The 25,763-nt window shown below is 42.4% G+C and overlaps 1 protein-coding gene across 2 annotated transcripts in view; it reads right to left on the bottom strand.

Moving 5' to 3' along the window:
* The window catches only part of SLC24A3 (solute carrier family 24 member 3), a 169,307-nt gene that overhangs the window by 3,294 nt on the left and 140,250 nt on the right, over window positions 1-25,763 (bottom strand). The window contains exons 8-15 of one of the 2 annotated variants that reach the window (XM_053394910.1): window positions 25,130-25,155; window positions 22,102-22,155; window positions 18,738-18,883; window positions 15,773-15,933; window positions 13,465-13,738; window positions 12,834-13,000; window positions 11,118-11,232; window positions 10,378-10,490 (exon numbers count right to left, since the gene is read on the bottom strand). In XM_053394910.1, the coding sequence (XP_053250885.1) occupies window positions 10,378-10,490; window positions 11,118-11,232; window positions 12,834-13,000; window positions 13,465-13,738; window positions 15,773-15,933; window positions 18,738-18,883; window positions 22,102-22,155; window positions 25,130-25,155 (1,056 nt within the window). The remainder of the gene's footprint in view (window positions 1-10,377; window positions 10,491-11,117; window positions 11,233-12,833; window positions 13,001-13,464; window positions 13,739-15,772; window positions 15,934-18,737; window positions 18,884-22,101; window positions 22,156-25,129; window positions 25,156-25,763) is intronic. The other variant, XM_053394911.1, reaches the window with a different exon arrangement.

Raw genomic sequence — 25,763 nt, 5'->3', positions numbered from 1 at the left:
CTATGCCCCACAAATAACCCATTTGCATTTTAAATAAAAGCATACATTCTACTCATGTAAAAACACCAGGCAGGCCCCACAAATAACCCAGAAATGCATTTTAAATAAAAGGGCACATTCTACTCATGTAAAAACATGTTGATTCCCGGACCGTCCATGGGCCAGATTTAGAAGGCGACTGGGCCGGATCCAGCTTCCGGGCCTTAGTTTGCCTACCCATTCCATAACCAGCGAAGTTGGTTGTAATGATTGGTGTAATGTGATTTGATCTATTGGCACAATTTAGAACCCTGCAAACTATTTTCTGAATCGAAAGAAGCTTCCAGACTATTTTGAAGGTGAAACCCACAAAAAATGTATAAAACCTATCTAACCTACTGGTGACTACAGGCCTTAGTCATTGAGGTCAGTCCTATTTTTGTGGTAAAGAGTGCAACTGGAACAATAAATAAACTTGTCACTCATTCCTGGCCACTACCTCCATGAGGACATTCAGGAACAATCACAACATCCAGCAGTAGTCTAACCTGTAAACTCGCAGCTTTAGTTTTATCCTGCTGGGTCCCACCAAAGGCCCTCATCTAGTTTGTCTAGTAGTTTATTACAGTGGCACCCAAATGCCCAGAAGCAGGACATGAAGGCAAAAGCCTGTCTCCCACTCTCTTTCAGCCCAGCCTAGGAAAACCATGCTGGCCCCCTTCCACTCCTTGGAGGAAGCTTGGGGCGCATATATAGCAGTACTACCTCTGTATTATTGTCTCCATAATGCAGATGGGAGGCTTTGACTTGAAAAAAGAGGAATACCCTACGGACATGGCAGGGATGCACATAGTAGAACAGTCTCATGCCAAGCAGTCATAAGGAAGGGGAGCCCATCAAAAGTCCTGCCACCTCACACCAGCCAGGACAAGCTGGGTAAGTGGGCCTTTTCCCTCTCTCATTATACCAGCTTCAGCTTGGGTCCCTTCCAGGATCCACAGGGCTTTGGATCCAGCAGGTTCAAGGAATGACACTTCACTTCAGGACCTGCTATTACTGCTTGGACAACCACCAGCTTTCTGTCCCCGAGGGTGCAGCTGGAGCGTCCATCACAGTAGAGGCCCCGGCAGCAGCAGAAGCATCCCCATCCCTCAGCATCATTGGCGCACTCTTCATAACTATGCTACACCGGCTTTCAAGCAGTATCTGTGGTACAATATTGTCTACTTTCGTGGGTGCAGGATCCCTGTAATTTTTGAAAGTATGGAATCTGGGCAGGCAGCTAGCTTTGCTAGTCTGGGCAGTCATTAAAGGTACAGGAGCCCCATTCACCTTGGCATTTAGTCACTGCAGAAGCACCATATTTTTGCACTGGGTATCTACAGAGACATATTGTCTAAAGATATTAGTAACTGGGGATGAGGTGAGTTTAAAATGTGCAGTTAGAATAAAGGCAGTTGCAAAGGCACATTTAGGCTAGAGAGATATAAGTTTTTTGAACAACTGAAGGTAGCTTGAAAGGGATACAAATTTGGCCTACTTTTGCCTCAGGTTCAGAAAGTTGTTTTTTTGAAAAATAAAACTTGCCAAACTGTTTGATCAGAGGTGACAGGGCGACCAAATAAATCTGTGTGTGGTATGCTAAGTAGCAAGCAAAGACTTCCTTAAACTGGTTTCAGTCCTCTGAGAAATTATTGCCTGTCATTGAATTATTCTGTTGTGTATTTATTTAGTAATTCAGTTAAACATGAGTGGCGGTCGGTCCCCCCCCCCCCGAGTCATTTTGATAAAAGACATCATCTAATATTGGTTGGCTTGTTTGTGTTTCGGTTAGAGTACAAGAATATTTTGAATGGCAAACTGCCATTTGAGGGCTCAGGGCAGAACTAGTCTTCTTCCTCCAAAGGTGACGGGGCGGGTTCCAGATCTCGGTTACTCAGCTGGGCTGACACATGGACAGAAAGAGGGGAGGAAAAGCATTCGTCTGTCACCACAAAATAACTTGGAGGATAAAAGTTCATGTACCACTAACAATGTGTCTCTTGTCTGTTCAACAGCTGGGCTTTCCCCTGCTTCGTAAAGTTGTTTTCAATCTAATGAGCAATTCAAATCAATTTTTTTTCTGCATTAAAGTAATTTACTGTGTTGCCAGTTGAATAAATAATTTTCCACACTGCATCAGCAGCAGTTTTTCACCCATTTCTTAGTTAGCAAACGTGTGGATGCCAAAGTTATATCATTACCTCCATCTATAATAAGCACACAAAAGATTCTAAAATTATCAAGACACAGGACATGGATCTTCGGCTAGTAGGCTTCCCACCAGCATCACTATTTTTTTTAAAAAAAGTTTTATTTCTAAGAGAAGGCCACGGCTATGCAAATGACTCAGGGAGATAAAGTGTTGCTTGCAATTTTCCAGGAGGTGCTCAGAGACAACTTAGCAGCTCATCACTCACAGTCCAGGAAACATGATAAAGATTTTGTATAGACACCCACTGTAAAATAGAGGGAGTAAAAGAAAGACTTGTAGCTCAGTCCTTTTTTTGCAGCACATCTATTGCATGCAGAAGATTCCAGGTTCAGCTTCTGGCATCTCTAGTTAAAAGAATAGCACGGAAGGGAAAGGGGAAAAGGCCTCTCTCTGAGCCCTTGGAGAGCCACTGCCAGACTGAGTAGGCCTGCTGTTACCGAGACAGATGGATAAATAATCTGACCTGGTAGGAGGCAAGTTCCTAAGAGACATAGCATTAAATTATATCCTGATCTCTTCCTTGTCACTTAATGTGCTGGTGTTATGGTGCTTATAAGAGATGAAATTGGGTTGGGGCAGCATTTTCATTTGTAGTAAAATCTGAATCACTCTGTTTCTCTGCACTCTCCATTTGATGTCAGATCTAAAAGTATTTCAAGTAAACAAAAGAGGCTAATTTCCCTAGGGAAGATTGATTGGAGTGTGTGTGGAAATTCCCAGGGACAGTTGGCAAGATGGCTTTATGGCTCTGGAATGCACTTTGTCAGGAAGTTCGGCTGCCCACACTAGACATCACAGCTGCATTTCCTGGAACAAAGGCTAGATTTCACTGTGCTTTTTTTGTTGTTGGCACATAAAGCGTAAATTCCCCTTGGGTGTCAGTAAGGTGAACTTGACATGCCACGTTGCAGGTAGAGGCAGAAGAATTAAACAGAGCAGCTCAAACTATAGTTGAAAAACCCGCTAGGGACCAGGAATATGCACACTCTGAATGGCAAAATAGGACTAAAACAACACAGTAGTAACTCCCCCTGCTGGAAATAACATTAGTGCCTAGATTATCCACTAGGCATCACTTAATTGCTTCTTATTCTGTATACTACTGAGAGACAATGAAAATTTGACTTGGCTGGAATTGCAGAAAAGCAACCAATTCCAAAAAGCCGCTGTCAGCCACATTTCCTGCCTGTGCCTTCTTAAGAGTTTGATCAGGAAGTTTCATACCAAGAATGAGGGGGGAGCTCTCTTCCGTTTTGTAGTAGGGAAGGGAAGCTCTTTAGGTTTCTCTTCCCAGAAGACCACCAGCCTTCTCAGATTACAAAGATTATCATCAGGATGGTGAGCTGTGGCTCAGCTCTATCTACTGAGAACTCAGCACATGGTGGAAGAAAGAACATGCCTCTGCCTGCTCACCACGCACTCTACACAAGAATGCCTAACTGGACAACATTTCTTCTCTTTTTTGAGTAGGATGTGTGTACTCTCAGCTTACACATGACATTATGTGCATACTGATGGGGAGGAAGAAGGGCATCTTCACTCGTTTACCAGATAAAGAGTGACACCATCCCAGCGAGCATACGAGCCAGAACTATGATGTAGCTTCCATTTATTATAATATTATTACTCCCAGTGCTTTCCTTCTAGAAAAAGGCTGCTGGTACTCACCATGAAGTTGTTACAGTAAGTGCAACACTTTTAACCAGTGCATTTATTCTAGAAAAAAAGGTGACTGTACTGCATATCCTTGAGTAACCCCAGGAAAAAAGCAGTACACATACCTACACATCTCAGTATTCCTGTGGCTCTCAGAGTCTCCCCTGGTGTCCTACTTACAGAGAATATCAATGGAATAACAAGTTTCTGCAATGGAAAAACCAGAAAGTAGGAACAAGGGCACACTCCATTTTTCACTTCTACTCTGGCATTTGGTTCAGGAGAAAGTGAGGTAGTGCTGCTAAAGCCAAAAGCAATTTGGATACAGATTCCATACAAGTAAAAGCATTCCTTATCGCCACTAATATATTTTTATTTCTGATCATCTCTAGTGGCAAATACCTTGATTTAATGGTTATGACAGTGTCCCTATTAGAGTGGACAGTGGGAAAAACAGTCTTGTATGTGCGGAGGGAGTATTAGACAGCAAATGTCTTTCATTATGTAGGATTTTAGCCACTCCATCTTCTCTTTCCTCAAGCACAACTGCTTCCTGGATATTCTGTGTCACACCTAACACCTGGCACATATAAATCCACACTTTGATGCAAACTGCATGTGCAAATTGCACACATCACCCAGTCAACATATGCTGGTGCCAAACCTTGTTTCTGCCAACTCAAGGAGAAAGGCCCCAGGGCCAGGTGGGGTGGAGCATGGTCGGATTCAATGAGCCAAAGGAGAAGTAGGGCAAAGTTGGTCAAAATATGTCAGTGTTGAATCCGGTTCTTGTGCAATGCTGAAAGGTAACTTGTAGCTCAGCAGGTCTCTTACTTGCTTAGGTCAGCAAGACAAACAAACCAGGTCCAGAAACTTTAATAAGAGTCAGGGATTGGCACCAGACCTCCTTGGCTTAATGCTGAAACGAGGCTTCCTTAGCTGGTATAACTAGTCTTCCTGGAACTTCCTCCTTTAGACAGAATCAGGTGGTGGCGCTGACATCTCCCAGCTCAGGTCATCAGTTCAGGAGCCACTCTGGGCTCAGGTTCCGGCCTGACTGATATGGGGCAGAGTTGAAAGAGAAGGGAGGTCTGTGACAAGGACCATATGGGCTCACAGACCACAGCCATTATTCCATGTTTCCCAAATTAATGATCTAATCACACCTGATGGAGAAATTCATCAGAACTGAAAACCCTCAGAACCTCGACAGAATCCTTTAATTTTTGTGGTGGAATGGTGTCCCCCATTTTGGAGTTACTGAGAATAGAGTTGTTGGGACATATCCCTGCCACACTGAGGCTCCGAGATATAGGAATAGCGCTGGATTAAGGGTGGTGCGGGTGGTTCCCTCACAGAGGGCAGCAAGTCAAGCAGGCATGAAACTGAGAAGATCCATAATTGAGAAGATCCATTTGGGGATGCCAAATTTTGGCCACACACAAAGAGATAGAAACTGTGCCACTAAGAAAAATACCCATGCCAATGCTAAGACTGAGGTTCAAAGAAGAACCAGAGAACTAAAGAACACCTGGTGGATAAAAAAAGCTCAAAAGATCCAGCACTGAGCTCACACTCATGATGCACAGAGTTTCTTTAAAGCCACAAAGATCATCTATGGGCCAATAAATCATGGCATATGCCCCCTACGCCCATCAGATGGTACCACACTTCTAAAAGATACAGAAGCTATTGCATTGCACTGGAAAGAACATTACCAACATCTCCTTAACCACAACTCCCCCGTAGCTGCCAAGGTCCTTTCACAAATCCCGCAAAAACAATTTAGAGATGAGCCTGCAGTATCTCCAAATCTGGGAGAGTTGTGTATAGCTATTAATCAAATGGAAAACAACAAAATCAGCGGACCTGATGGGATACCTGCCGAAGTCCTCAAAGCAGGCAGAATTGAACTTACACAACAACTTCACAAGCTCATCGAAAAAATCTGGGAGAGCCCAGCAGACTTCAGGGATACCAAAATTAGCAATCTTTTTTTAAAAAAAGATGAGAGAATGGATTGCAGAAATTATCGAGTCATCTCTTTATTAGCTGCAACTGGCAAAATACTTGCAAGGATCTTAGCAAACCGTCTCCTAACTATATTTGAGGATACCCTTCCTGAATCCCAAAATGGTTTTCAACCTTCTTAGGGGGACAGTGGATATGATTTTCACTGCCCGACAGCTTCAAGAAAAATGCAGAGAGAGAAACCAACCCCTGTATATGGCATTTATTGACCTGACTAAGGCCTTCAGCAGTATAAATTGCACTGCCCTGTGGTCAGACCTCACCTGGAGTACTGTGTCCAGTTCTGGGCACCACAGTTCAAGAAGGACACTGACAAACTGGAACGGGTCCAGAGGAGGGCAACCAAAATGGTCAAAGGCCTGGAAACGATGCCTTATGAGGAACAGCTAAAGGAGCTGGGCATGTTTAGCCTGGAGAAGAGGAGGTTAAGGGGTGATATGATAGCCATGTTCAAATATATAAAAGGATGTCACATAGAGAAGGGAGAAAGGTTGTTTTCTGCTGCTCCAGAGAAGCGGACACAGAGCAATGGATCCAAACTACAAGAAAGAAGATTCCACCTAAACATTAGGAAGAACTTCCTGACAGTAAGAGCTGTTCGACAGTGGAATTTGCTGCCAAGGAGTGTGGTGGAGTCTCCTTCTTTGGAGGTCTTTAAGCAGAGGCTTGACAACCATATGTCAGGAGTGCTCTGATGGTGTTTCCTGCTTGGCAGGGGGTTGGACTCGATGGCCCTTGTGGTCTCTTCCAACTCTATGATTCCATGATTCTATGATTCTATGACTGTCCTTCTGAAAGTCGGCTGCTTTGTGAACATCCTTCAGCTCCTCCACAATAACATGACAGCAACTATTGTGGATTACAATGGCTCTCAAAGTCGGATCAGGCATTAAACAGGGATGCGTTATCACCCCAACTCTATTTATTATCTTACTTGCCATGATCCTACACATTGTCCAAGGGAAACTTCCCACTGGGGTAGAAATCATATATTGAACAGATGGAAAGCTCTTTAATCTGAGCAGGCCAAAAGCAAAGAGTAAGGTTACCATAAATTACATCATAGAGCTTCAGTATGCTGATAAAATGTAGTGTGCGCACACTCAGAGGATGACCTCCAAAACATCCTAAATATCGTAAAAGAAGTTTACAGAAAACTTGGCCTATTGCTCAATATCCAAAAAACCAAAGTGCTGCACCAACAAGCACAAAAGAACCCCTCTGCAGTGCCACAAATCCAACCTAATGGTGCAATCCTGGAATGTGTTGTTCACTTCTCCTACCTGGGCAGTTATCTTTCCACAAGGGCTTACATTGACGCTGAAATCCAGCATCGCCTGAGCTCTGCAAGTGCAGCCTTCTCCCGATTAAAGTTTGAGGACTGGGACATTTGCAGGGAAACCAAAATGCTTGTTTACAAAGCTATTGTACTACCAACTTTACTGTATGCTTGTGAAACATGGAACACTTATAAATGCCATCTCCAACACCTCGAAAGATTCCACCAACAGTGTCTCTGAAATTTTTTACATATCACTTGGGAAGACAGGCAAACCAATGCCTGTGTCCTGGAAGAAGCAAAGATCATCAGTGTCAAAGCAATGATTCCTCAACATCAACTTCATTGGTCTGGTCATGGTGTTCGGATGCCTGATTATGGTCTTCCAAAGCAACTACTGTATTCCCATCTTAATAATGGAAAGTGAAATACTGGTGGACAACAAAAGAGGTTTAAAGACAGTCTCAAGGCAAATTTTTAAAATGTTGCATAAGCACTGATAACTGGGAAACACTGGCCTGCGAGCGCTTCAGCTGGAGAACAGCGTTTACCAAAGCTGTCATGGACTTTGAAGAAGCACGAATGCAAGGCGAACTCAGGATGAAAGGGAGAAACATGCTAAGAGGAAGGCATGTTTGGCAAACCCTCACCGTGATCAATTCCTGCCCGGAAACCTATGTCCCCACTGTTGAAGAATGTGTGGATCCAGAATTGGCCTCCACAATCTCTTACAGACCCACAGTTAGGACCGTGTTCATGGAAGACAATCTTACTCGGCTACGAGTGAAGAAGAAGCCATATTACAAAAGTTCAGCCCTGCATAGGAATGGGGTCCATGCAAGGGTAAGAGGGCTGAATCAAGGGGGAGAATCACAGAGGGAGCAACAGGCGCTGACTGTGGAAGTGGTGAGGGGCTGTGTCCTCTCAGCAGCCAATTTGGGAGGAGAGATGCACAATGGAATGTGACCCAAAACACTCCTTCAGTCAGGAGCAGAAGCTATAGTCTGCTCAGAAACAAGGCCTACTGGCACAGATGACAATTGGGACAGAAAATCAATGCAACTTAGAGAGCTGCCAATAAGAGGGAGAAGAGTGGTAAGTAGCAGCAGCAGCAGCAGCAGCCAACCCACCCCGCTTCCCTTTCCCAGAGGCAGGTAGTTGGGGCGGTCAGAAGGAGAGTCTTAGCCAGGATCCTTGCAGTGTGTGGAGGTCAGAACACACTACATTGCTGCTAACAATCTTCCCTGTCATGTGGTTTCATGAAATTACCACAGAACACTAACAGTCACTCCGAGCTTCTAAGTTGTGAGCATGTTCACATGTTGCGGTTTTCTCTTTGTTGAATATGTTACATTAGATGTGGAATGAATTAACAATTCAGGGAGATTCTGAGTCACAGGAGTCATCAGAGACCCCCCCCCCTTTATTTCTAAAATGTATATCTTGTCCATCTTAAAATGATCTCTGGGTGGGTAACAATGTATACTACCCTTCAACTTTCATAGCTGATGTTTAATCAGAAAGCCTGGTGAAGAGAAATGTTTTCAACTGGCCCTGATAACTAGCCAATGTCAGTGCCAGTCTAAGGTCTGGTGAGAGTGTTCCACAGCCTCAGTGCTACCACCAAAAATACCCCAATGCAAGTCCCAGAAGTCCAGACCTTGATAGGTGATGGTACAACCCAGCCTTTCTCAATCTTGGGTCCCCAGATATTGTTGGACTACGCCTCCCATCATCCCTCACCACTGGTCCTGCTAGCTAGGGATGATGGGAGTTGTAATCCAGCAACACCTGGGGACCAAAGGTTGAGAAATTATGGTCTAACCTATAGTATAAATTGATGCCCAATGACACCTAATTATCTCTATATTTGGTGCTGTCTGGAAATCTTTTCAAGATAGGAGATTTCTTCCCCTCCTAAAGCAAGTTTTATGGCTGAACAACACCTATAGTTGCTTATTTATTTACTGACCACATGCTTTCTATGAAACTAAGTACTCATAGTAATTTATAGGTTAAAATACTGCTTACAATCTAAGACAAGATAAAGGTAAAGGGACCCCTGACCATTAGGTCCAGTCATGACCGACTCTGGGGTTGCGACGCTCATCTCACTTTATTGGCCAAGGGAGCCGGCGTACAGCTTCCAGGTCATGTGGCCAGCATGACTAAGCCGCTTCTGGCGAACCAGAGCAGCGCACGAAAATGCCGTTTACCTTCCCACCGGAGTGGTACCTATTTATCTACTTGCACTTTGCCGTGCTTTCGAACTGCTAGCTTGGCAGGAGCAGGGACCGAGCAACGGGAGCTCACCCCGTCACGGGGATTCGAACCGCCGACCTTCTGATCGGCAAGTCCTAGGCTCTGTGGTTTAACCCACAGCACCACCCATGTCCCTGTTAGACATTGTGGTGTACAGCTAATGAGTTGGATGCGGAACCAAGCTGGGTGTGACATTATGCTGAGTGTTTGGTCTGGCTTGAGGTTTTTTATATATATAGAAACAACAGCAACAGCGAATAGCTGACACAGGGAAGACGAGCTAGACTGGGACCATGACTGGGACTTTGGACCTGCCCTAATCCTGAATTGAATGGGATATTTCCATCCCATCAATGGGATATTTCACCCTAGAGCAAACAGCAGGAGCAAGAATGCTCAATTCTAGCTGGGTCTGTGGACAGGACAAAGAGTTGAAGTCAACCTCTCACCACACCACAGAAGAAGAAGAAGAAGAAGAAGAAGAAGAAGAAGAAGAAGAAGAAGAAGAAGAGGAGTAGTAGTAGTAGTAGTTTGGATTTGATATCCCGCTTTATCACTACCCAAAGGAGTCTCAAAGAGGCTAACATTCTCCTTTCCCTTCCTCCCCCACAACAAACACTCTGTGAGGTGAGTGAGACTGAGAGACTTCAGAGAAGTGTGACTGGCCCAGGGTCACCCAGCAGCTGCATGTGGAGGAGCGGAGACGCGAACTCAGTTCCCCAGATTACGAGTCCACCGCTCTTAACCACTACACTACACTGGCTCTCCTGATCATGTTCGAGTCCAGCACTCCCCCTGTTTGCTTGCTATTTGTTAAACAGAAAATAAACCACGATATCACACAAAAGTAGCTGTAGCAATTTGTAAACATAATAAGCGACTTAAAGAAAAAAGCGACTAAAAATGTAGTACTTACATAGGAACCATAGTTTACTGCTAGAGTCTGTAGAGACCATGGAAGCCCCAAGCCAATCAGAATGTCAAAAACATTGCTTCCAATGGAGTTTGACACAGCCATGTCACCCATTCCTGAGGAAACAAGAGTGGTTTGGGATTATTTAGAAAACAAGAATTATTATAGACCCATCTTATGCAAGTTTGTTTATGTCCGAGTTGCAAGTATTATTTCCTTTGCAAAGTTCTCTCTTATTCTGCTTGCCCCATTTCCCCTGCTTTCTTTTAGGTGTCTTGATGCTCACTAATTTGGAACACACAGGTCCAGTAGTTATTCACACAATAGTCTCAGAAAGTTCAACAGTTATCCACATAATAATGACGAGAATTTTGGTTCTTCATTCACACAAGCTTTTTTGCATGAGCCACCACAAAACATTCCACACTGCCTCAGATTTACTCAGTGGAATAAAAGGTTTAGACACCCTCAATTTCAGTAGAAGTATATGAAAGGCTTTGGTTGAGGTTGGTGCATCACTTTCATTTACTTATACTGAAACTAATCTGAAACTTTTTTGTCAATTCACTCAGTTAAGTTAGTGTTCTACCAAGTAGCATCCGAATAGCCTCCGATCTCCAAGTGCCTGCTCTATGTTACAGTATTTGTTGTGCATTTACCTTTGAGCACAGGCAATGGCTCCGTTTTAAAAACCTTCAACAGCTTCTTTGATAGCAATGTTTTAACAAACTACACAAACCTACCTTGTCTTGCTACAATTAAGCTTGCCATACAATCCGGGACACTGGTTCCAGCTGCCAGAAATGTGATCCCCATGATCACATCTGGAATACCCAAAGTATAACCAATAATTGTTACCTAGAGAAAATAAATGGACCGTTAGGATGCTTAAGCTCATTCAGAGCACATACAGATGTACCAATCTATAGGAGGGTTTTTCTGTTCCAGGAAGAACTCAGCTTCCCCTGCTCTCAACATAGCAAGCTCATTATACTGAGTCAGACCACTGGGCCATCTAATACAGTACTGGAGGCAGCTCTCTGCAGTCCCAGGCAGGAATCTTTCCCAGCCTTGCCTGGTAATGTTGTGGATTTAATTTGAGCTGTGCCCCTTCCAAATTCACCAGTTTAGCTCCAGATCCAGTGCTGATTCCCTCCCTTCTTGCTTCAAGAGAAGAGGAGGAAAAGAAAAGGGAAAAGAAATTTAGGCATTTGGCACGTTCATCCCATTAAATTTATCTAATGGTATGAAGCCAGTATTTTATTTAAAGAAACAATGCAGGGGGTGGGGTAGGGCTTTGTGATTGTCATAAGAGCTAGCCAATCAGTACTTTGCACAGCTAGTCTTTGCTTATTTTCATGATTGCAAGTTGTTTTAAACAGTTTTTAAAGTTGTTTTAATACTGTAACCTGCTAACCTAACCTTAGGGTGAAGGGCAGATAATTAATAAAACAAAATATGATTCTAAAACAGATACTGCATTTAAATGGTCAGTCACTGAGGACTTGTGATTACTAAGACCCAGAGTAGTTTCTCAAAATCAAGTTAAGGAAAATTAATCTAATTTCTTTTTTTGATAGAGTTACAAGCTTGGTGGATCAGGGGAATGAGGTGGATGTACTGAATCTTGACTTCAGTAAGGCTTTTGACAAAATGTTCTACCCTTAAAAGAGGACCACAAACTTAACATGAGACAACAGTGTGACACAGCAGCAGAAAAGGACAATGCTATTCTAGGCTGCATCAACAGAAATAGAGTGTCCAGATCAAGGGAAGTAATAGTACCACTCTATTCTGCCTTGGTCAGATCCCACCTGGAATACTGTGTCCATTCTGAATGCCACAATTTAAGGAGGATATTGACCAGTGCAATATGTGCAGAGGAGGGTGACCAAGATGATCAAGGATCTGGAAACCAAGCCTTATGAAGAATAGTTGAGGGAGTTGGGTATGCTTAGCCTGGGAAAGAGGAGGTTGAGAAGAGATATGATAGTCATCTTCAAATATCTTAAAGGCTGTCACATGGAAGATGCAGCAAGTTTGTTTTCTTGTGCTCTAGAGGGTAGGACCCGAACCCATGGCTTCAAGTTACAGGAAAAAATTCTCCAACTAAACATCAAAAGAACTTTCTGACAGTAAAAACTGTTTGACAATAGAACAGATTCTCTTGGAAGGTAGTGGACTCTCCTTCCTTGCAGGGGGTTGGACTAGATGGCCCCAGGGTCCCTTCCAACTCTGCCTTTCTATGATCTATGATACCAAAATTGTACTTAGCAAGCTGGCTGCAGAAGGGTAAATCATGGAGGGCCATGCCCTGCTTCTGGCTTGCCACTTTTGGAAACAGGATGCTAGATCAGATGACTCTTTGATCTGACCCACCATGTGCCCAGGCACTGTCAAGAGAAGGGGACCCTTCCAGCATTCAAAGCACTCCAGCATTCGCCAGGCCCAATACGTACCATCCATACCATCACGTAGGAAAAAGCTGCAATCCAGAGGGTGGAAGAGGCAAAAGTGACCAAGAACCACTTCTCCCAGCGGGGCTTATTACAGTTGGGCACCGTGAAGTACAAGAGGAAGGACAGAGGCCAAGTGAATAACCATTTGGCAATTTCTATTACGCCAGCTGCAAAAAACCCAAACCCCAACATTAGAAGGTGATTCCATCTTGTATGCCTTATGACCTCCTTTTTTAAAATGACAAAAAATCTACTTAAGTTCAGAGCTAAGATAAATGCATACAAAAAAGAATATAGCATATCAAAATGAAGAACTGAGCAACTGAGGCCAGCACAACAACCTCACTTTGCCTACAAACCAAAGCGGAAGTTTCAACTGAGGTCTAAATTTTCTGCCATTTAGGTTGAATGATCATTTGCGCTTCCCCACTCCAAAGCCTTCATGTAGCATCTAATGGCAAGGAGGATTTTTGCTCAGTAACTTGCCTTACTCTGAAGGAGCTCTCTCCCAATTGTCTAGATGTCTAAAGAATGTTTTAAAAAGCAGACTTTGAAATATTAAAATTAAATAAGTACCATATGTTTAATATTAAACAAGCAAACAGATTTGTGAAACCTAGGAATTTCTTACATGGTATATCAAAGGGAGTGTAAGGGTCTCCACTCTCCTCCTCCTCCTCCTCCTCCTCCTCTTCATCATTCTCATTGTTTTCATTGTCATCGTTTTCATTCTCTGTTTCATTCCCAGCCTCTGCAGCCTCTTCATCTCGTCTCGCTCCATTTGCGCCTCTCTCTGCAGAATTGCTGGGTCCTGACCCATTCTCTACTGTGCGCTTGGCAGGGACTTTGATGGCCACCTCTGATTCTCCATTGGTGTATACTCTGCTGTTGATTAGTCTTTGTCTCTGTTTAAAGAAGTAATGGCAAATGCATTAGGAGTTTTTAAAAAGCAACGAAACTAAAATAGGGAGGAGGGAGAAGAGATTGTAAGATCAAATCTCCATAGCAACTGCTGAAGACAAATGCTTCACCTGCAAGTAATATAGTAGTATCAACTCATGTTATTTCAGAGCTCTTACAAGTTGTGCTGATGTACAAAACCGCTGCATACCTCAGTTAATAAGAATCTCAATATACATTGATAAAAGCTGAATTTGCTAGCTTTTAAAGAGGGCAAGTAATATGTATTTTTCCGTGTTTAAGACGCCCCCATGAATTTTGGGGGGCTCCAATTTTAGAAAATGGGGGGAGATGACCCAGAGTTGTTGAGCTTTTTTGGGGTGAGGGGTGCACAGAGTTATTGAGCTTTTTTGGGAAGGGGAATGCCAAAAATCACTCAACAGGCTGACAAACGCTGACAATTGCATGTGTAACAAAAGCCATAAAGCGTCTGATCACCACCAGCAGCCAGCAGGCGCACAGACAACTGCCGCAGCAGCAGCCAATTAAAAGCAGCACATTTAGAACATTACTTTAGAGTTAAATAAAAAGGTAAAGGGACCCCTGACCATTAGGTCCAGTCGTGGCCGACTCTGGGGTTGCGGCGCTCATCTCGCTTTATTGGCTGAGGGAGCCGGTGTACAGCTTCCGGGTCATGTGGCCAGCAGGACTAAGCCACTTCTGGCAAACCAGAGCAGCGCACGGAAATGCCGTTTACCTTCCCGCTGGAGCAATACCTATTTATCTACCCTCGTCTTATATACAGAAAAGTACAGTATATATTTAAATTATCAAAATAACATTATTTTAATATATGGTATGTCATATATGTACATCACTGACACTTGTTTTGTAATTGAATTTACAAAAAAAATTCACTCCCTGTTAGATAGAACAGCCATCTTAAATAGTCACTTGTGTTGTATTATAAAACTACAACAGCATCAAGAAATGAACAACTTCATCCTTGGTTCCAAGCCCCACTGATTATAACTGAACATACTGATTAATCAGCTAAAGCTTTAGTTGATTAACCTGCTAAGTAAACTTATTAAAGACTGCAACCTTACCTTTAAAGGCTCTCAAGTAGCAGTACAAATAACAATGTATTCATGTACTTTATTTTGAAAAATCATAAATAATTTAATCAATACAATGCTTTTTTACATGAATACTTAGGACCCTTTAAGGAGGTGTATTTTTTGTTCTGTCCTATGCAGAAATGGCCTGAACTAGAATCATAGAATCATAGAATCATAGAATCATAGAGTTGGAAGAGACCACAAGGGCCATCGAGTCCAACCCCCTGCCAAGCAGGAAACACCATCAGAGCACTCCTGACATATGGTTGTCAAGCCTCTGCTTAAAGACCTCCAAAGAAGGAGACTCCACCACACTCCTTGGCAGCAAATTCCACTGTCGAACAGCTCTTACTGTCAGGAAGTTCTTCCTAATGTTTAGGTGGAATCTTCTTTCTTGTAGTTTGTATCCATTGCTCCGTGTCCGCTTCTCTGGAGCAGCAGAAAACAACCTTTCTCCCTCCTCTAGGGGCAGAGATTTCTGTTTGAGAAACACATGAGGAGCAAAAGGGACCAATCTCATACGTTGTCTTGAAAACAAAGCAGCATTATATTTTTGGACTGTGTTTCCAAGTTCTTGCCATGACTGGGCTGTGTTCCATTCTTGGGGACCTGATTCCCTCCTCTTTTCTCCTCAGACAACAGAGGACCTCCTTGACCCTGTCAGTGCAGCTCATGTTCCTCTACTCTTGTGCTCCAGACCCCAATATGGCTCATTCTACCATTATATTCCAGTTGGGGAAACATGCAGGTCAGCCCTGCTGTGATAAAGATTCTGGCCATCCAGTATGAGGTGAGAGGAAGAAGTGTGGTCATCACTCATAGCAACCCACCAAGATGCCCCATAAAAAGAGTCCAGTAGCTTCCAGTTTACAGATCACGGCTGAAGCAAGCACTGTTTACACAAAACATAAAATATACCTCATTGATCAACATGCGGCTGGCCATGGAGAGCCGGGTTCTGGGGGGGAAGTGACTGGTTATCATAATCCGCAGCCCAGCCTCTGAAAAGGAAAGTTGGTGTGGATATGCAGACAACAATTCATCCACCATGATCACAGAGGCTTTGCGATGGAAGTTTCCTAAAGACAATTAAGGGAAATTAACAGGAGAGAAAAAGTCTTCTGCATCATCAGATATTTATCCTATTTGAAGCCACCATATGACAGTCAGCTGTTCAGTGGTGTTCCCTAACATTGCTTCTCTTTAATAAGCAGCGCTAAGAACCTCTTCTAAAATTTTTTAGAAACTCTAAAAGAATGTCTAGTTCGGAAAAACCTGACACTTTGGCAGCAGATGTAATTAGTCCATCTAATTCCGTTCACCTTGACTGGCAGTGGTTCTTCAGGGCTTCAGGCAGAGGGTCCCTCCCAGCCATACCTGGAGAGGCTGGGGAAAGAACCTGTGGTGACCTGCTGGTGCTCTACCACTGAAGACCTTCAGACCATGTCATGGGGACAGTTCTGATTTGTGTGGTTGAGCCAATATGTATCCCTCCCACTTTACTATCCCATTTTGCAAGTGAAGTGGCAAAAATGAGGGGAGGGCATTTTGACTGCCTTCCGGAAGAGTGAAATTAGGGGGCACAAAATTCACTGGCGGCAGTAGCAGCAGCACCAGTGTTCTGCTGGTGGTCCTCATCTGGGTTTTGTTTTCCCCCATGATCCTCCCTCTGACCAGACTGATGTCATGATGCAGATCAGTTTCCTGAGGGAATCTGGGGTGGGGGTTACAGCTCCCAGGCTTAGTTCTTAATTATCACTGCCTTATACTTGGGGGAACTTTGACCACATCCTCTCCTCTTGATTCAAGCACTAGGTCTGTTGATGGCTCCACATTGTCCTTGCCACATCTACTCTGCTATTTCCTGTGGCAAACATGTAAACAAGACAACCTACTCATGTACTCTCAACAGGGAACCATGACCGGCCCAGTTTTATTTGTTTTATTTTAATTAAGACATTTCTATCCTACCCTTCAGATAAAACCACTCAAGCAACTAACATAACAATGACTAAATCAAGAAATACATACAAAGAGCATAAAATCATAGCAACAGAAAAACTGGTCTGTTGGATTAAAACATTATATACGAACACATCACCTCTGAGGTGTGGAAGGTGGTGGTCCTTTAGGTACCCAGGTCTCGAGCTATTTAGGGCTTCAAAGGTTAAAACCAGCTCCATGAAAGGCTTGCATTGAACAAGGACCCAGTGCAGTCCAAAGTGAATGCATGTTGTATACACTTTATGAGTTTGCTGCAGGAAACACTGGTGTCATCATATTCCCCTTATATAATTGGAGCCACTCTCATGTGAGCAGGACTGCTCTATTAGTTTTGTTCATACATTTGGGGGGATTTATTCAATGTGACTTAATCCATAGTGGGACAGCCACATAAAGCAGCAAGCACCTCAAACAGTAATCTAAATAACTGATAATGGCTACAAACAGGAGATGTCCAGTTGCACCAGAATATAAGACATGTAAAATACATTATAAAGGGCAATTTATCTTGGTCAGCTTGAATAAGACTTTTATACAGTTTGTAGAAGAAATTATAGACCAGGTTCTCAGACAAGAAAAGTGAAGTATATTTTAAAAGTTTAAATCTGCTGAAAAAGGCAGACTCTGCACTCACATTAATGAACACTAATTAAACAATTCAGTCTAGCTAAGAGCATGGTTGGGTTTACCTGACATCACCCTTACAGGCAGCTGGAATCATCTTCTTGCTATTTTGCTTCTGCATAAGCTCACTGATTGCCTGTAATCATGGAATTTTCTGCCTGCACACTCAGTATCTTCTTGCTGAATGTCAGTATCCAGGCTATCCTAACAGATGCTTCAGATTACAATCCTATTCCATTTACCAGGGAGTAAATGTCATTGAAATCAATGGGAACCATCTCTGAGATGGATGCATTGGATGTTGGGTACAGCTTTTGAACAGCATGCTGGAAAACTTAGGCCAGAGACAGAAAATAGTTTTAAGAGAACTGACAGTGACTCCAAAGAGGTTTTGCATCCCATTGTGTACACACACAAATCTTCTACCCCTCTGTTTCCTTCTATCATTCAAGTTTGGCATTTTTTTTTACTGGGGGCAAAAGTGGGATGAATGTACATACAAGCAGCAATTCCTCTTTCAAGCTGTCAACAACTCTCTAAAAATGATATAATTTCTTGTGAGCCAAAGCTCTCACCTCCCCAGCTAAAACACATAATTGTGTTTGGTCATGCCCAGTTCACCTTACCTCTCCTCTTCTATTAGCTCCTCCGCTGTTTAAATTTAGATTTTAAGCTCCTTGGGTGAGGTGCTTTTTCTTTGACCCCCCCTTTCTTTAAATGTGACTCCGTAAAGTGCCACATACATTATAAAGCTTTATAAGCAATGGGCGATAAAGCAAAATGATCATGAAAATCTGTTATAATGCTGTAATATGCTCCTACATTGAGGTCTCCTTTGCAAAAATGGCATTTCACCATTTTACTCTTTAACTTCTCCAGTTGTTGACATGTCTCACAAAGATTGGGGCCAAACTAAATGCTACTTCACATCTTTGAATCCCATGCTTGGAATTGCTGTTACTGTTTTCAAAAGAAGTTACAGGAAGCTGTGACCAATGGATCAGGATTACACCCATGGTTTAACCCTTTCCCCTGTGCTTCTTCCCCCTCCCCCGGCAGCATATTGCTCCAGGAAGCAAATAGCAGCTTTATTAGGGAGAAAACAACATCTAGACTGGGACTCCACTACTGCTTTGATTAAAAGATGACATGGGGATTCCCAAGTATGGGATTCAAAGATGTATTTAAAGTGGCATCTAGCCTGGCCCACCAGAACATCAAGAAGGATTCTGCAAACAAGCAGTGTGTGACTTACTGGAACAGTTACCTTTCTTTAATAATACTACTGTAGCATCACAATTGCTGTTGTCATCCATCTCTGTGTTATTTGCTAGTCCATTCACCATATTTGTTGCATTCTTTGTCCTCCTTTCAAAGATATGTTGTAGACTGGCATTAAACCTATACAAAGAACAAAGAGATGTCTTCTCAATGTCTTTCTCATGGGGTTTTCCTGACAGACCTGTGTATCAATTTGTAGGTTTTGGCAATCCCTATTCAGTGGTACCTTGGGTTAAGAACTTAATTCGTTCTGGAGGTCCGTTCTTAGCCTGAAACTGTTCTTAACCTGAAGCACCACTTTAGCTAATGGGGCCTCCTGCTGCCGCTGCTGCACAATTTCTGTTCTCATCCTGAAGCAAAGTTCTTAACCTGAGGTACTATTTCTGGGTTAGCGGAGTCTATAAACTGAAGCGTATGTAACCTGAAGCGTATGTAACCCGAGGTACCACTGTATTTTAGTGCCTAAGAAGCCTTTTAATAAATAAATGTTACATTTTTAAAATAGAAGAAATAAGGACTGAAATATGGCTATATGTGAAGTGAGTACACTGTTCCTACCTGCAATTCTTCCATTGCAGAAGATCTTGAGGAGAAACTTCAGAATGTGAGTCCATAGAAAATAAGACTAGGAGCGATGCCTGCAAAGCTATGGTGTGTGGAGCAGCAGAGCAAAGCCTTTTGGTTGGGTGAATGAAGGTGTCAGCCTTCAGTACCTTATCTTTTGCAATGGAAGCCCCCATTACTGACTCGACAGCGAATCAGGAAGCCAAGGAAGCCAATGCAGCTCACCTGACTGGTCCTATAAAACTTCGGGAGCCACCCTTCTTTCTAACCAATTTTCGCATAATGAGAAAAATTTATGTTACGTCTATCAAATACACGAGTGATTGTAAAGAAAAAGACTATGTCTATATTTGTCTGCTTGTCTATACTCCTTATTTTGGAGCTCTTGTCCTTGGTGATATCTTTTTCTGTGACTTTGTATTATGCTAATAACTTCCCTGATTTGTTTGCAAACTCAAATTGTTTCTGTTTTAGGGATTTTATATTCTGTTTAATTTCATGTTGCATTAACAAGGAGAATTGTACTTGTAGTGTTTTCAACTTTTGTAAAATGGCTTTGTCTCCTGGCTTTTCCACCAAGGTTTTTCCAAAACACATTATTTTCTTTAAAATCTTTTGCTTTTCTTCTTCTTTTTTTCTGTAATATATTTTCTTTTGAATAAAGAAGCCTCGCAGCACTACTTTACCAGCATCCCAAACCACTTCCTGGTCCGTTCCTTTAGGTTTATTTTAAAGTATTCTCTAATTATTTCTCTACCTTTCTCTACCACTTCCTCTTTCTTTAGGAGGTTTTCATTTAATCTCCATCTATATATTGTTTATTTTCTCCCTTTAAACCCATTTTGATTGGGTTGTGGTCTGAGAGTGCTCTCAGGCAACCTATCTTTTTCATTCTTTGTATTAATTCTTTTGAGAGCTATATCATCATATCGATTCTGCTATGGGCATCCTTCAGGTAGGAATAGTATGTGAACTCACACACTGTCGGGTATTTGTACCTCCAACCACCTGTTAGGTCCAAAAATAGTATCATTTCAAAAAAGGTTATTGGAAGTTTACCTTCTTTGGACACACCTTCCTTAGTTCTTTTGTCCTTTTCTAGGGATACTATCTCATTAAAGTTACCTAATAGTATTTTCTTTCCATTATATCTTTCAAATAATTTTTCCTCCAGGGACTTATAAAATTCCAGCTTTTTTTCATTAGGTGCATAGATGCCCATAACTAGTATTTTTTCTCCTTCTATAGTGATTTCTACCACTAATATTCTGCCTTCTTCATCCTTTGTTATTTGTTTTGGTTCTAGTTTGGGGTTGGCATAGATCACCCCCCCCTTTTTAACTGTGTCTGAAGCAATAAATTCATTGCCTAGCTTTTTATTCACTAATAATCTCCTATGTTGCCTTTTATGTGTGTTTTTTGTAGACATATAAATCCAGTTTTTGTTTTAACAAAAAGTTCATAGTTTTATTTCTTTTAGCTTTAATATTCAAACAGTTTATATCCCACAAAAAAGTCTAAGGTCACTCATTTTCTTAAAGTTTCAAGTCTTATCTAGTCTTCTTGCTGGGATTGATCTTCCTCTTCTGCCTCTCCCAAAGCTTTTATTATACATTCTCATAATGAGTGACTTTCAACCCTTCAAATAAAACTCACAAAAAAACCAGCAGGCAACTATTTTAAGCGCTTATGCACCAACGCTGGATGCTGATGAAGACATTAAAGAAAAAATATATTCTCAACTGGATGCCAACCTATCAGAGACACCGATTTTAACGCAAGAGTTGGGAAAGATTTCTATCTGTGGCCCGGGACTATTGGGAAAAAAGGAATTGGCAACAGCAACCAGAACAGAATTTTATTTTTGACTGTATGTGCAGCGCACAACCTTGTTATTACCAATACACTCTTTTGAAAAATAACTAAATTTAAACATCACGGAAGCACCCTTGGTCGAACCACTGGCACCTCTTAGACTATGTAATTGTCCAAGCTAAAGATTGCTGTGATGTACTCCTTACCAGAGCTATAATGAGTGTTGATGACTGTTGGACAGATCACAATTAATATGTTCCATGATGGCTATTAAGATTATACCTCAACACAGGCTTCAACAAAGGAAACCCAAGGCATAAGATGAACACTCAAGCTCTTCAAGATCCAATTAATTGGGATTGCTTTCAAACAACTCTTAAGGACCACCTGCTTTCAGAGTTTCCTGATAACATCGAGGAACACTTCAGCAAGCTAAAACTATCCATTACTGCAGCCTGTGAACAAACTATTGGATACCAAACCAAGAAACACCAGTTCAAAACAACAAAACCAGTGGACCTGATGGGGTACGTGACAAAGTTTTCAAAGTGTGTGGAATTGAACTTACACAACAACTTCACAAGCTCATTGAAAAAATCTGGGAGAGAGTGAAGATCACAGCAGACTTTAGGGATGCCAATTTTTTTTTTTAAGGTGATAGAACAGATTGTGGAAACTATCAAGGCATCTTTTTATTAGCTGTGGCAGACAAAATTATTGTAAAGGTCTTAACAAACTATCTCCTAACTATTGCTCCTATCGCTCAATATCCAAAAAAGTGGTACCTATTTATCTACTCATGCTAGTATGCTTTCAAACTGCTAGGTTGGCAGGAGCTGGGACAAAGCAATGGAAGCTTTCGAACTGCCAACCTTACGATTGGCAAGCCCAAGAAGTTTAGACCCACATCCATTTAAGGTAACCTTAGCAATGTGCAGACAAGAATACATGATACTTACTTCATGATGAGAATGTAGACAGCATACATTAGAACTAGAATTAAAGACTCCCACCTGCAACCAAAAGAGGAAGAAAATGAAGACAAATAAGGAACAGGGTTCCACGTAGCTGAAATGGATCTGTTTCTAGACCATTGATGCCTAGAGTTACCAGGTCTTCTGAAGTTCAGAGCCCATGACTCAGGAAAGTGAGCCTGGGTGCTACAGGCTAGTGCCTGGCAGACAGGAGGTGGCGCATGGTGGGCAGCGGCTGAGTCTAGTGGTGCAGGCGGTGTCTTGTGCTTCAAAGATGGAGCCTACCTAATCTCATCATAAAAGCTGGTCCTTACTCTAACTTCCTATATTATTACTCTTTCTATATGGATCTTTGCCTTGCATCTTCATCAGCCATCATCAGCTTCACATTTATACACCACTCTTCCTCTCTAAGGAGACCCCAGGGCAGCTTATAATAAATGAAATTACATAGAACAATTTAAAACAACATTTTAATATATTTCAGACAGCAGTTGAAACTAGCATGGTGATCCCATATGCCTAACATGATATCAGTGAAGAAGGAATCTCAAAAGCTACTATGAGACTAAGCAGGAGTTCCTATGATCAAGTGGCTAAAGCTTGTGTTGTCTTGGTAGACCACCAGATTTTCTTCTTTCAATTGGAACCTGGTGTTCTTATCTGTTACTTCTTTTAATAGTTGTCTGAGCTTTAGTTAGTCAACACAGGCACTTTATGAAACTGCCAGGGACCAATTGTCTAAAACTATATACCTAGCTCGGCCTCTTCTGGAGAGCTATTGCCAGCCAGCGTCTTAGGCACAGGCCTTCGTAGCTCCGGTACCTCAACAACTATCTTGTCCCACCCCAGCCTCAACCACCACTGCTCATCTTGTTCATAATGCCTCCCTCACACTGATACCTCCATTTCAGGCTCAGCAGCAGAGATCAAGAAGGAAGGAAGTGGTGGAGGGAGGCAGGAGAGGAGCAGGGGAGCTGCCTTGCCCTGATGGTTCCTCTGCAGCTCACATCCACTGACAAAGTGCCCATTTGGTACTGTGAGGCCTTCCCTCCATCTGACCAGCTTGGGAGGAAGAAGTCTCATGCATGCTCTGCTTCAGAGCTCTGAGTGTCAGCTTAGTGCATTTCTTAGTGCAAGAAAGTATTCATCTGATAGTCTTTCTATCTCTTTTCTGTCTGTCTGTCTGTCTGTCTGTCTGTCTGTCTTTCTATTTCTTTTCTGTCTGGTGTGGTGTTCTGTATGCTTAGTGTTAAGTTTTAGTCTTGTTATAAGTTACTGTAAGTTTACGTTAAGTCTGCTGTAACTGGATTTCTTATGTGCCAATCCTGAATGTATTGGATTTGTGACCATTATGCTCATTTGCCTTCAGTAGCAGTAAAGCTCTGCTGGATGAAATATAATTGCCTCTGGTCTATTTTTGGGAATCCTGCAATGTGTTCAAGTTTTTACTCTGCTAACTATACACTGGAATCTACTCTGGATCAATATTGAGTAGACTTTAAATGACACTGAGAAGATTCAGAAAGGAGATAACAAAAACACCACCAGCCCCTAGTTCCTCAACAACCCTGTGGGAAACCTCATCTAGTTTGGCAAAAATAGTTCTGGCTTCTTGGCTTCTGCTGGACAACTTCCCTGCTAGTACAGGACTCCTGCCCAAGACCCTGCTCCTGTTACTTCATTCCTGCAGGACGCTCCAGCCTGGTCTCCTAACTTAGTACTTGCTCTTGCTGATTGTGACCTCAGGGTTTATGGAAATGCCATTTCCTTGTGGCCTTGCCCAAATTGCCTAGTTTATTGTTGTACTGAAAACTGATGGGGAATAACAGAGCCAACACCTTCTCCCCAGAGGAAGCCAAGTAAACCTTCACTCACAGTAGCTGAATGAATCTCACTAGGGGGACAGGGAATAATCCCTTCCTTCCTTCCTTCCTTCCTTCCTTCCTTCCTTCCTTCCTTCCAGTATTTCTACATTGCCATATCATAAAATATCAGAATAATTTGCTAAATAACTTTAGCAACAATTATCATGCTCATTCCCAGTTCTCTGTTGTTCTCTTCTTGAGTCATTGCCTCCTAGCTCCAACTTCCCATTAGCTGCCATCCAAATCTTTCTTCGTGCTGCTAACCTCTTTGCTGACATGTCTGCTGTTCCTTTCACACTCTCACTGTTACATAGGACTGTCTTCTTAAGGGTACTATCCCAAATGTCTGTGGTATGCAGATGTATGCGCATGTATATAAGCACTACAGCTAGCTGAGTGAGACCCAGAGACAAGCCTTTCCCAAATAATCAGCATTTCACTGGAAGAAGCAGCACCAGTGCATCTAGGTGAGCATACAAATGAGTCTTTGCCTCCTTTCATTCCCCAGCTGCCAATTCTCCTTTTCTGTCCTAGAAACCATTCTCTGCATCACTTCTTTGTCTTTGCAATGCAACAGTCTTATCATTGCCTGTGCATTCCCACGTTCACTTTGCCACACCCTATTTTCAGCTCAGATACGTTTGCAGGTTGTTGCAGTGCTTGAAAACCCAGACACAAGCAGCAGTCACAGGGAGCTCATGGAGATTCCCTCACAATGTGATCGTGACTGTAGATGGCTGGCAGGAAAGGAATAGCTCCCCAAAATGAGGCCATTTCTACAGACATCCCCATGGTAGCTACCACATGTTGCCAGCCTCTTAGAGCAATAGTACTTGCAACACAACTACACATCTCCTGTGCCCTCCTCAGCTTTCTACTTTTGTGACTGTCACGCTGAAAGGAAATTGTTTGGACAGTCTATTCAGGCTGCTTATACAGGCCCTGCATCTTCAGTGGAGATCTGTGTGGGTGGCCCAGAAAGTGCTGGGAAAGAGATGTTTCCTCTTTTAACTCTAAAAAGATTTCCATGAATCACTTTCCTATTTAGAAGCTCTATAGAAATGGAAATTGGTCCCCAGGTTGCTCAGCAGAACTTTTGCCTCCCTCGCTACCATTAGTCAAAAAATGACAGTTGCACTACTTACCAAGCAACTTTTTCATCATAAATAATCTGTGGAGAAAAATGTTATAAAAATGTATTACCATGTGAGACTGTCTGTAAGGTATGCCACACTTTTTAAAAGACTTTTAATATCTCTTGACACAAACTCTCTTCTAGTATCCCAAATAATTTCCCACAGTTCATTCCTTCCAACACCCAATTTTTATCATCTGTAATGTACAACTCTACTTGTTATAGATGAAGAATTGATTTTATCAAGAAACACAAAATGTAAAATGGAAAGGAGATTTTTCACTTTTCAATCCAGTCTCTATGCATTATAATCTGTCAACCTTTAGATAAAGGTTTCTATATAACCCTCTTCCAATGTACTAAATCAGTATATGAAGAAGCAAACACGTGAATATGGCACAGGTTTAATAGAACATTTCCCAGCCCTGCTATCTGAGATCCAGAGACTGAAATTGGGTTATTGTGTATGCAAGGCATACCAGACTTGTGCAGAGGGCTCCATTGCACAACCATGTCTGGAATGACATGTTGCTTTTCATGGCATTGACCATGGTACTGTCCTGCAACCAAGCTGTGTGCTGCCATGGGTTTGAGGCCTAAGGGTCAGCAGCCCATATTCTTCAGAGCCTAAGGGGCTACAGAAA

Source organism: Podarcis raffonei, chromosome 7, assembly GCF_027172205.1.
Source record: "Podarcis raffonei isolate rPodRaf1 chromosome 7, rPodRaf1.pri, whole genome shotgun sequence".
NCBI lineage: Eukaryota > Metazoa > Chordata > Lepidosauria > Squamata > Lacertidae > Podarcis > Podarcis raffonei.
This window is presented reverse-complemented; position numbering and strand designations above follow the sequence as displayed.